The 13,539-nt window shown below is 32.2% G+C and overlaps 1 protein-coding gene across 15 annotated transcripts in view; it reads left to right on the forward strand.

Moving 5' to 3' along the window:
• The window catches only part of CaMKII (Calcium/calmodulin-dependent protein kinase II), a 114,728-nt gene that overhangs the window by 70,619 nt on the left and 30,570 nt on the right, over positions 1–13,539 (forward strand). For 10 of the 15 annotated variants that reach the window (XM_018520832.1, XM_018520833.1, XM_018520836.1 and 7 more), the window contains exons 10-11: positions 2,683–2,743; positions 13,066–13,155. In XM_018520832.1, the coding sequence (XP_018376334.1) occupies positions 2,683–2,743; positions 13,066–13,155 (151 nt within the window). The remainder of the gene's footprint in view (positions 1–2,682; positions 2,744–13,065; positions 13,156–13,539) is intronic. The other 5 variants (XM_018520835.1, XM_018520842.1, XM_018520848.1 and 2 more) reach the window with 3 other exon arrangements.

Raw genomic sequence — 13,539 nt, forward strand, 5'->3', positions numbered from 1 at the left:
CTGTTGCCGGAGAGATGGGAAAAAGTAGTAGAAAATGGAGGAAATTACTTTGATTAAGGCATTCATTCATCTTCCCTTTGAAACAAATCGATTTTCGAGACAAAAAAACGATAGGAATTAAGTTTAACACCTAATATATGGCCGCGTGGTAAAATTCTATAAACAGATAGGCATTGAATCATTCGTTACATGCTGATTTTCGCGGAACGTGCACGAGTGGAGAAGCCGAAATTATTTTTTTCATGCATCAAGTAAACTTTTATTGCGTACACAAAATTTAAAATATTTTTTTTCTTTATAACAAAGGTATAATGTATTATCTTAATATATTTTAATGATTATCTGTGTTGATGTTTTTCATATTTGAGTTGATTTTTATCTAGGTTTTTATTTAAAAAATTGATTATGAATCATAAAATACCATAATAAAATCATATTAGGGGACAATAGTAACATCGATGCCTGTCAGTTATTCAATTTTATGCTGTAGAATCTGGATTTTGTAAGAAGGACTGTTACTTCGGCTTACTTAATAGCATCAGCAACTTTGTTATATTTGGCGAATACTTTTTGTAATCGAACCATGGCGTATATCCAGGATTTATTTTTTGACAACTACTATTCATTGCTGGATACTCAGCGATATTTGAATGTTTGGCGTAAATTCAGGATCTAGAGAAGAGATCCGGGTTCAAATTCCGGCCGAGGTAATATTTTTCGCAATAAATTTATTGACAGTTTTTATATATTAACATCTTTATAATATATGATGCTTGATGGTAGCATCAAATTATTAAATTGCTTGTCAATTTAATTCGTGATTACTAGAGTAGTTTTAATTGCGTTTGTTTAGTCCGGAAAAACAATTCGGCGCGCAGTTAGAAAAAAACTACAATATGGTATATATGCAAGTACATATATAGTATATATTAGTAATTCAAGATTGAATTATTAAAAAGCAACGAAGATCCAGCTCCGACCGTAATAGGCAGTTAAATTTCTAGTATTAGTTGAGTTTCTCAAATAAACGGTTAAAAAATATAAATATATTGTTCAGGATCTACCTTCCGTCGACTACATATAACTGAAATTAGGCCTGAACAACGAAGGTCTATTTATAATAATTTTCATTATACTTCTATAATTAGTGATCTATGTTAATTTATTGTAGTCAACCGTTTTCATATACGTACTTGTTTATAACTTTGAAAATGTAGGTGGTCGAAACGTTGATGTAGACATATTTTTAGTTTGATGTAGACATATTTTTATTTTGTTTTTACTTTTATTTTACTTAATGTCAACTGTATCATATGAACATTAAAATTTGTTTTGTTTTGGCTCGTAGCTCTTCTTATTTATTTTATTTTATTTATAAATAGTACGGCACAATTGTCCCTCTCTACTGTTACAATCGACCCAGGGGTTGAGACGGTTGTAACAAAATTCCTCATAATCTTTAAACAAACATAACTTTTTTCTAATTACATTGAAAAATTGAATCAAAGAAAATTTTGTAGCTAAATAAATTCTACATCTAAAGATATATACTTTTTTTAATGTAAATAATATATTTTAACTGTTATAACACTTAAAAGTTAAAATGTTACTTTTGTCCCCGGTCTTCCCTAGCTGCTAGTTTGTCTAACATTTAGTATGATTTTAAGTCAGATTTATTAAAATTCCCAAAGAAGAAATAGAAGAGATCAAATTGCACTTTTATGACTGTGAAATGTTGAGTTTGGTTTGAAATTCCCAAAGAGTATCTTCAAATAACTGGCTAAAAGCATAAAGATTTTCTTTTAAATTATGCAGTAGTTGCTGCGCCGTGTAAAAATTTGACTTAATAAAAACAAATTTCGGGATTAATGTAATTTTGTGACGTTATTTAAAAATTTGATAGTTTTCTGCTCGTATAAGAGATATAGATAATATCGATAAATCTCTATCAAGACTTTGTTATTTAATTAGTCGCGTGTAATTCGAATGTAAAACGGAAATGAGCAAGGTTACTAATCGGGCGTGATTTGAAACAGACGGGCGAGATAGAATATCATTTCATTTCAGAGATAACAGACGTGGAATATCCGTTCGAACACATTTGCGAATCTCATCCGACGGACGGCCTTATTACATAAAGTTCGGCGACGCATCTCGAACTGTTTGCTATGGAACACAGTGAAATGTTGTCATTCTGTGCGACAATGTTCCCAACTTGCCGCGAATGTCACCAAGCTTGATGAAAGACGAGAGTTTACGAGTAAACTTCAACCCGAAACTCCGTATAATCATTCGACCTCACTCTTAAGGTCGCCTATCAGTCGCGGACTCGCTTGTCTGCGAATTATTTCCCGTAATTAAAAGCCTATCATGATGCGGTAGTTTGAACTTTTGCCGGAAAAGTTTTATCATAATCGTACACACAATTCACTCCTATTGATCTTTTTGCATCAAATTATAATAGATTAATCGATAGCTTAATCTAATATTCTGTATACATGTGTATATAAATTTTATTTTTGACGTCTTTTTTTAATGCTATTTTTATTTTTGTATTTTTACGAAAGAAAAAATGTACTGCCATTAAGAATTTTCTATCCTTTTACGTCATGTTTGTTTTACTTTATTGATGTTATTTGACCGCGGAATAATAAAATAATCGTCTTTCCTTTTCGCTTGCAGGGCGCTATATTGACGACCATGCTGGCGACGCGGAACTTTTCCAGTAAGTATGATGCACAGGGTAAGTACCTCCGGCCCTCTTCAGCGCTCTACACGGACCACGACAGACAGTACTTTTATATCTTCCGTTAAACTTTACATCTCCATATCTCTGTATACATCCTTTTAACAACCCACCATAACAAAATTGCATATCTCTCTCCTTTTCTCCTGTCGTTTATTCGTCTTGCACTCTCGTCACATAGAAAAACTATTCATTTGTCTTTTCGCTCTTTTCGAGAGGTGCTTTATAATGCAGTTGTGCAGAGTGTCGTCATTATTAAATACGTTATCTTATACCACTCTATCACGATGACAAACTGTCAATTTTATCTTGACAATTATGAGGATTAATACAAAATCTTTTTGCATTAAGTTCGATTGTATTGATATTTTTTTTCTTTCTCGTAGAAACGACTGCAGAATGGAGCATCTGTGTATATCTTTGCTCGTGCACAGAAATAAATTAGAGCCCTATCTTTGACAACCCCTTGTATTAAATGATCGAAGGAGCGAGGTTGAGCAAGGAATTCAAAAGTTGTAATAACAGCATGATGGTCATGGATGATTGACCGTATCGGTTATCCGAAAATTATTGTCCATGCGGGTTTCGTGGCTAATTAAGCGCTTATTGAACAAATAATCATATTTTGTTAATTTTATCCTCGCTCACTCGGCATATTGGTTATCACGATATGATGTTCATCCCTACCTATTTCGTATACTTTATATAGTCGATGCACATGGCTCGCACTTCATATCCTGCAAGGACTGTGGCACGTTACCCAGAGCGCAAGAATTTACAATTAGTTGTTTACATTGGACATATATGATTTATTTTATGTCGTATAACATAACTTATCTCACTCTATGTAACTCTCGTTATAAAGGCAAGCAACTATCCCAAATTTTAATCCTTTCGTTGCAATATCATAATGTTTTTTTAAAGTTACTAGTAAACAAAAATTGTAATTGTATATTGATCACTTTTATTGTATCTACGTAAACTATAAATGGTGCAAAGCAACATTTATATTAATAAGAAGATGTGTTTATTGTTTATGAAACTGTATTTTCAGCATTCAAATATATATAAAATTTATATATAAAGTATATGAATAATGAAAGGATTAAGAAAATATGTATGTTTACAATTGAGAAATAAGGTATTGAATTCCACGCACATACACGTTTCTTGCGAAACGAAAATTCTGGGTAACGCAAATCGTCGTCGCAGTGGACTCAAGCAGTTTTCTCTTTCATCGAATCGCCATCGTTATCACTCCATCGAAAAATAATTTGATACAAGCTAGGCAAATCATTGGATTATCTTGTGTTTCTTCAGAACATTCTTTCAATCGCTATCGTAATCAATCGTTTCAATATATCGTGAGTGATCATTTATCGTAAGAATTACAACAGCACTCGGGGATCTCTAAAATTCAGTGAAATTCAAATCATTAGATCCGCTGTGCATCCGCTTAAACGTGTTTACAACAAATCTTATCCTCTATACAAAATTTTTCATTGAAAATCGCTTATCCGGAATTTCTTATTTATTACGACAAACTTTTTGCCCAAGCTTATAGGAATAATATACCTACATAGGAAACGAAGTTATTGATACTGTTGTATTATCGAGGTGTCTTCCCCATTATCATTAAAATTAGATTTTGTAATTATTTTTTGAATCAATAATTAAAAAAAAATTAGGGACACACATACTTGAATTAGAATTTTATGATTGGTAAAAAATGCAAAATCTATACGCACATTTTATGTCCCGTATTTAAAATGGATAATAATTGTTTTGTCTCGATGTTTTACTGGTTTTTATCGATTCTCGAGAAAAACCGTACGTAAGAATTTCGAAATGTAGGAAAACGTGAAAATAATCGGGCGGTCGTGACGTCATAATAATGTTTAATATCTAAAAATTAAATTTCATTAATTACTTATCACGACGCAAACGAGTAGTTTATACGAAATCTCTAACAGCACAGGACGTATTGAACTTACTACAAAGCTAGTGAGAGTCAGCGCAGAATAATCAATTAAGTCAATCCGATCTATTTGTCTCAAAATAGACTACATCGATATCAATTATTTCTAATTTTCGATTATCGATTTCTTAATGTTGTGCGTTGTGAATCATGATTGGAACGAAGAAATTTTAATTAGAAAGATAATTGGGATAAAGAGATGAACCAATCGGAATTAAGATTTGATAAAATGGTAACGCAACGCACGCAACAATAACTGTATTATTAGAAATGATTTTATGATTGTACAAAGAAAACGCGTAATTGTGTTAAATTGCGACTTTTAAAAATGAGATATACCGCGAATGTAAATATTTAGCGAAATTGGAAAGATCTATGAAAGGCGAAAAAACTTCAACGGATCGAAACGAAAAATAGCTCAACTGTTTCGGTCCACTAGCGAGATTCCCCTATGAATGACTGTACGTTTTATTAATGTTGATTATTTCCATATGTTTGTGTCAATGGTTTCCAAACTTTTCACTTTTTCATCTCTATAATTATATATCTTCTGTCTCTCTCATTTAGAGAGAGAGAGAGAGAGAGAGAGAGAGAGAGAGAGAGAGAGAGAGAGAGAGAGAGAGAGAGAACAAGTAAACATATTGAAAACAAGGTTTTTTTCAAAGATTAGATAAATAATAGAAAAGTATTTGCAGTTCTGTTAATTAATATATGGAGTATAGAAAAATTTAATCGTAATTAAAATTATAGAAACAATTGCTTAATTTTTCTTTTTTTTAATTAAATTAAATATATCAATCATTATATTTAATATATTTTCAAGTTTAATATATCATTTTTTTTCTGAAAATATTTTTAGTTTGGAAACTCTTGATCATCGGATTGGACACAGCCCTAAATTTAGTACAAATTGCGCTTTTTGACCCTTATTCGTGCTAAACATATTTAACATTTGAAATATGATAAATGTTTGAAAAATTAAAATTAGTTTTTAAACATCATTGATATCTTGTCATCGATTTATATAAAAATATTGGAATATTACATAGATCATCGTTGTATTCTTTAAAGATTGATAATAAATTACATTGTTAGAAATTTGATGATAAATGATTATTAAGTATGAATACGTGAATAAAAATGTTAAGAAAGTTGTATATATTTTATAATTTATGAAACATATTCAGAATGAAACATATTTGAATGAACAATAATATTTAGATTTGTATTTTTACGAAGTACATATAATACGTAAAAAATTAGCAAATTATTACAAAGATAGTAAAATATATGTAGAAATTACAAATTAAAAAAGAGAAGGAAATTTTGTTAAATAAGCAACATTCTCAGCTGTGATTTGTGCTGCATCAGTTCCAGTTTTTAAAAATGAATAAAAATGAATCTACTCTTTTAAGAAACGAGTGCGAATATGGGTCATTATAGGCATTGCATATATGCATACATATATGTATGTGTACACATCTCGCTACTATTTGCTCGAATAGCGTAAATACATGCGGATTCGTTCCACACCCGTATAATAGTTGTTTGACAGATAATATGTCACATTATGTATGGCATATGCATCTATACATATTTGTATGTACATATGTAGGTACGTATATGTATAGACAATCGAAGAATATCCCTAGAGTGTGTCTCGCCCCTCGCCCCTCTTTTTAGATTGACAAGTAGCTAAGCATCTTGCATCAGTAGATTCGATGATACACGTGTACCATGTATCTGTATAACACACGTGCGTTTTATCTTTTACAATCGGTGTTAGAGTATGTACATATACGTGTCTATGTCTATTTTTGTAATTTTTAATGATATTCCAAGGATATGCTCACATATTTATATAGAATGTCGGGGGTAGTTTGCGTAGTTCGTCGCGGGTTGCTGGATTAAACAATTACACAAATCGAAGACTATTTTGAATCGAGAATTTACACGATACTGAAAAATTCTGCGATATCCTTAGGCCTGAAAAACTTTCTATTGTGACAAAAAATTGATTTATCTATTTCGGAAAATTTAAAACATGATATGATTAGTAATTATGTTCAAATAACATTTGATATAGGATATGCCAGATTTTTCTTCTGTCTTGCTGCAATTGAAAATTGAGACTGAGCAGTTTATAGTTTGTACAACACTATATGGTTGTAGATAAACGTGGAATTTTTTATCTACAAAAACACCTCGGTTAAACTTGGATTTTTTTTTAGCTTTATTATATTTCGCAATCTTATAAATAGACAATTATTTGCAGTTTTTTAAATTGTATACAAATTATTTCTAATATTATATAAAAAAATAATGTGCGTGATAATGGTTCATCGATTTTTCAGAATATCTTATATTTCGAAGTATCATTTTTACGATAAAAAATTTTGTTGTCGCCAGTTATTTCCTAATACTACGATCTTGTATACTGTGATGGAAAATTGTTCTCGAGTGAGATGATACCGTTTTTATTTACATACGAACGGCTGTTCTCTTTCACACGCCCATCCTCGTTCTACATTCGGCGCGAATCTTTGTTCGAGTGACTGCAAAACAATTAACTCTCCGTCTTCCCGTGTCTTGAGTTTTCTTCTAATGCCCTTCTTCCTTCCTTTCTTCTTCCCTTCTCTCTTTCTCTCTCTCTTTCTCTCTCGTAGAAACCGTCGCCAAAGCTCGAACTTTGACTTTAATTAAATTTATTTCATCGCCTTGAGCCGACTCTCGAAGTGTAAGCTCTTCCAACTTTTCCGCGCTCCCCTCTTGGCACGCGACTTCATTCCCCACTTCGGATTTACCTTTTGCTTTTGGGAGAGGGAGAAAGGCTATTATCCTTGAGCTTCTGGCACACTGTTATTATGGAAATCGGCTTTAAGAGCTCCGCGACAAACTCCGAACGAAATACAGATCGAGAGCATCGATGGTCTGTTTAGTCGAATTGCTTTTCACGTCGTATCTTGATCGAGACAGCTTGTGGGGTAGAAGAATCTTGCAAAAATAATAACTGTCGGAAATCTGTTTGAAGAAACAGTATTACATTTTATATCACTCGTTAATAAATTTGATTGGGCGGTAAAAAGCTGATGTGAAAAGCGAGCTTAACTTTCGATTCCATTTCGGTATCCTGGGAAGCGAGTGAAAAATTAAAAAGGAGTGTCTATCACTATCGAGCGTATATATTTAAATTTCATTTAAATCTCACGCGATTGCGTCGTCTGTGATCTAAAACAAACATATGGAATTGGCACACAACGTTCTTCCCAAAACCAATCGTTACGGATCAGTTCCACGTGATTCTCTGCTTTCGTCAGTAGATGCGATTTTAAAGAGAATTTTTTATTCTCTTAATCTCGCGAGGAAGTCTATGTCAAAACAACCATATGATAACATTTACTGAATTGTTATGCTAAAGATTTTGACATCGTTTCAATAAAATTAATATTTCTTTTCTAAGCTATTTATCGATTGTCTGTATTATTTGATTTGTTATCGCATGAGGTAAACTTGACAAAATTGATTCGACAGCAATTTGTGAAATTAATTCAAGTATCTTTTTAAACTTTTATAATTAATATTATTAATTGAAGATCGGAATGGATATGGATATTTAATGCAAAATAAAATAATTCATTCTTAAAAAAAAAAAAAAACTTAGGTAGCATCCCAAATTACATTTGCGAAACTCGCCATACTATGAAATCTTGATTACGTCGTCAGTCGTCATTCCTTACAAATAGATCGTTGATGTATAGCTCAGTTGATTTCGATAATTTGCGATAACTCGCGTTTTCCTTCCCTTTCTGTAAGGCAGTGATAGTGTCGACGATAATTACCGGAAATTACAGTACTCGTATATTACCACAGGAATTTCCGCGCAGCATTTCATAATGGATCGCGAATTGCATTTCAGATCTTACGACGTATGATAGATCATAGATCCTTTGCAAAGGATCATCAATCGATCGACTCGCAGACTCATTCATTATTCTCCGATTGCATATTCACACATCTTAAGTTCTCGTTGCTCGTATTCTCTCCAAAGCAGTAACCACGTTCACTAATACATATTAAGGGAAACATTGTCTCGGCGCAACGAAAGAATACAAATTTTATCATCGTGACACGGTACGAAATATATTATATCTCCTATATGTATGAGGACTTTTCCGTAAAGACACACTTGCGTACTTTACAAGTCTTATGTATTTATTGTTGCGATGTGTAAATACCATAGATTGTAACAATATCATATTTAGAATTCGATATTATCAAACCTAATCTAATATGATTTTTTATTCGTTTGCGTATGTACATTAAAAATATCACGATATAATTTCATCAAAAATAAATTATGTGACACGCTTTTAATGTAATTTATTGATAAAATTACAGTCTGGGTTTCATGGGGTAATTCAATTTATACCATGTTTTCCGGGAGCTATAAAGCAAACGTTTAAATCAAGAGTGAGCATTTCTCGCGGCCATGAATTTTGGGCGCAGTGTAAATTTATGTATTTCTAGCCACGTGTATTTCTACCGCGGGTGGCAGAACTGCGCGAATTACGTATGGGTTTATGAATCTCAAACTACGCATAGAATCTTCTCGAGGGTTTCCGGAATCCATGAATCCATGAATTCTCAAAGTATAGGGCTTTGCCCGTCTGCCAATGTCCTCCGTTGAGAGAATGCGAGCAACCAGCATTGACGAATAAATCTCTCTCTCTCTCTCTCTCTCTCTCTCTCTCTCTCTTTCTTTTTTCTTTCTACATATCTATTTATCTTTACCTTTATCTACTAATACTATGACTGATTTTTTTGACGAAGGTAGACCGTAGCGCGCGAAATGGGTCGGAGGTGCAAAATGGATGCGCTTTATTCTTGCGACGATTTTTTTCGGCGCTTCTACTCAATTTGATAATAGAATAGGATTCGAGTGATAAATGATACATCACGCACACACGAGTTTTCGGATGTACACGAGACGTAATACACAATATACAATCGATAATTAGATCATGAGGGACGATCAGTTCGTGAGAGTTCCGGCTGAAATCGAATTTTACCTCGAAAAAAAAAACTTCGATAAAGAATATTTACTCAATTTATCTTAAAAGTTTATGTTTTAATGTATAAAAATAGAAAACTTTTTCTATTTTTAGAACTTTAGATAAAATATCCTATATATTATAATTATCTGAAAAATTTATCGCTTATTTTGCAATAATGCTCAATTTTTTTAAATAAAAATACTTTTATGATATTTTATTCCATTTATCATATTCCTATAACGATAAAGTTCAATTACAAGACAAGTTTTGATTATTAGCGAAAATAATCCGCAATAAAGATACGTTGTATTGTTGTTTAAGCCGAACCTGTTGTATGTTTCAATATTCTTTTATTCGGCATAAGAATGAAGTTCTTCATGCCAGGGCCGACGCGTTAATCCGGCTTGAAAATGCCGGATCTCCATACGAATCGTCGTCCCTCTCTTGGCATTCTGGCATGCTTTCGCTTTTCGATTCGCTAATTCGCGCGTTAACTATTCGTATATCGTTCTCTGACTCTCTCTTTTTGCTTATGCTTTTTATGCATTTATATCTCGCACGAATGCGTTTGCACATTATACGTGTCATACATGGCTTGAGTATTCGCACTAAATGCTCTGTCTTTTTTTGCCGAGTATTCTCATTCCAGCAATAATTTTAAAGAGGGAGACATTATCTCTTCCAAGCTATTGCAGCTAGATTTGAACTAATTTGTTTAGATATCGAAGATAGATGTTAGTATTAAAAGTAAAATAAGATGTAGATGTTTTTTTTCTTGCGATCAGATTAAAAAATAAATTTGGTTATTTCTCAAAATTTTAATTGTTTTAGGAATGTTAAATAAAGGTACGAATTTTCAAATAATTTTGTTTTCGGAAAATGTTGAATCAGAAAAGTGTAAAATGTCCTGATTCCGATAGCAATTTCAGTGAATCGATACACAGAGCCGGAGAGTCGCAAATATTCGTCGACTTTTATGTGATAAAAATACATGCAAAAGATAAGGATTCGTTATTGGTCAGACGACTATTACTGTACGAATTTCCGATCGATAACCTGGGAATAATTTCATTTTCATATCTCTAACAGTTCCACTGTTTTTTCTTCCGTATCAATTTGTCTTTTTTATTAACCCATATCGTCAAACGAACGGACGGACTGATTACATTTGATATATCTTGAGAATCGCGCTTATTTAATTTTTTAAATATTAAAAATTAAATTAATCGCTTCCATACATCGTTTTATATGTATGGAATAAGAGAAAGTTAAAGACACTAATTTATTAAATAGAAGCTTTTTATCTTCCAAAATGAATGTCTGTAAAAGTTCTTAGTAGTAAGCAATAAAAAGAGATTTATATAAGTTAGTCTTTATGTTCCATTAAATTCTTCTAAAATGAAGAAGTAATGCTTAGTATTGTCTTGCAAAACTTATCAACTTTTCCTTAGTCGGAAACGAAATCAAAGTTACTTTACACTTTTGTGCATTTTATCTCTTTCTTTCTTTTTAATTTCTTTCAATTTATGTGCGTTTAAAACAATTTCTATTACAAATTGAATGAAATTGTTCTGCAGCCCATATCACAATTTATTCTTCATGTCTTGAGCGTGTATTTTAACAACAAGACGATGTGATAGAAGTCGCTAGTTAAATACTTGTTTCTATATTGAATTGCATGTGTTTACACTCTGTCTTGCATTTTTTAATACTTTATTGGCTCATCCAAATCCTCGGAAAGTTTCCGAAGATTTTAGTACAAGGATACACATTTGCTGCCTCCACATAAGATATCTATTTGTAAGTGACGCTTTCGTCAAGCACAGTTTGTATGTATCTATAGAATTCTGAAGGTATGATTCCATTAGATAAACGAAGTGGGATTATACTCGTTCCAATATTAGGAAGATAAATTGACGCATCGATACAAGTCACATGAATGAAAACAGTTTATCACAGCATGAACGCATTCACTCCAATGTTTGACTTTTGCGTTGAGTCTTTTTCTGTCTGTTTGTCTTGTCTGATTCGCTCTGTCTTCCTTTGGAATGGTTATTTCCATCATATCCAATCCAGCGCACAATCCGATTATATGTACATTTATCTTGATCCTCAACGCTCTTTAGCTATTTGACTACCATTTTTGTTCATAAATTTGTTCTACTCACTACTTTATTTTAGTTTTTCTTAAGAATCCCTATAATACGTATTTGTAAAGTACGGCAAACACTTATTTTAATTCTGCATGTTGAAAACATGAATAATTAATTATTTATTTATATAGTAATATTAAGGATAAATTTTACAATTGGTAACTAGGCTAAAATAATTAACGAATACAAATTAGAGTCGCACTTGTTAAGGCCAGAATTTGGAAGGAACATGAAATATCTGATTGTGAAGAACCGTAAACAATATGATATTCGAAACATATAGAATTTCTTTCACATTTTATATCGTATATAAGTAAAAAATATATATGTATAACATATATAAATATATACACGCGAGTTTCTTCTTTATGCGAGAGATAATGTATATTCTCTTTTGTAAACTCAAAGGTTACGTATAAAAACGCAAGGTATGAAATTGAATTACGAAAGATGTAGAAAAAAAGATTGTACATAATCACATCGAAACGAAAATATATCGTTCGATCGACAATATAGAAATGTAAAATGATTAAAAAATCGGTAATTACTCGTTACTACAACGTCAATTGTACTGGACGAATGACTGATGAATTTGATTTTATTTCAATATGCACAAATTAACAATACATATTACAGCAGTAGTAACTTGATTGCATTTTTTTTCAATAAAAGTTCATAGAAAGAGAAGATATTTGCTTAGTTTGTTTATCTCTATTTTTTTTAAGCGATAAGCTAGTTTCAGATTAACATTTGGCATCAAGCGAATTTGCCCTTTTTAACTGTCGCATTAAGAAGAGCTCTCGACGTTCCTTTCAAACTCGAGCTTTGTATTAGCTATGTCATGGAGCACATTTAAAATGGAGAAACGCTCTCAAGATCGTTTCGAGGTACACATCAAGCAATGCGGATCTAAATAAATACTCGAAATAAATACTCCTTCTAATCCATATCCTCATTTCAAGATCATTCCATTTTATGTGTATTCTCTATAATCTCGCTTTTTATCTTTTTTTCTCTTATTCCTATCTTATAGTCTTTGATACTACTTTTGTTTTACTATCTCTTCCTCTCGTCATTTTTCTTTCGTTTTCACTTTCCCAATGTCGATTTACTGAAACGCTCTGCGCACTCCAGGTCGAAGCATTATCACGAAGAAGGGTGATGGCTCTCAAGTGAAGGAATCCACCGACAGCAGCACAACGATCGAAGACGATGATGTTAAAGGTAGGAGATCCCCATCCTTTTTATGTCTCTCTCTCTCTTTTTTTTTCATAATTACAAAACGCGTTGAATTTTTTTAACAGTGATTATTATAACGAACCAATTGTAGGCTATCAGTGCGAAGATGAGTGCTTAAAACGGTTGTTAAATCTTTACGATTACGATTATAAGCACGAGGTATAGATAGAATGGGATAGCTTATCATATCGTATAAATATTCGAAATCTTTTTACACGGATATTTATCGACTTTTATACCCAAAACACGCGAATAGTTTCTCATATATGATATCGCCAACGACATTTCGGTAAGAAATCATTCGTGCAATTTCATTGTCGTAACGAGCACTTGTTTAAAGCCGGTTGGAATCTAGCTATTAAAACAGGA

Source organism: Trachymyrmex cornetzi, unplaced genomic scaffold, assembly GCF_001594075.2.
Source record: "Trachymyrmex cornetzi isolate Tcor2-1 unplaced genomic scaffold, Tcor1.1 scaffold93, whole genome shotgun sequence".
In the NCBI taxonomy this organism is placed as follows: domain Eukaryota; kingdom Metazoa; phylum Arthropoda; class Insecta; order Hymenoptera; family Formicidae; genus Trachymyrmex; species Trachymyrmex cornetzi.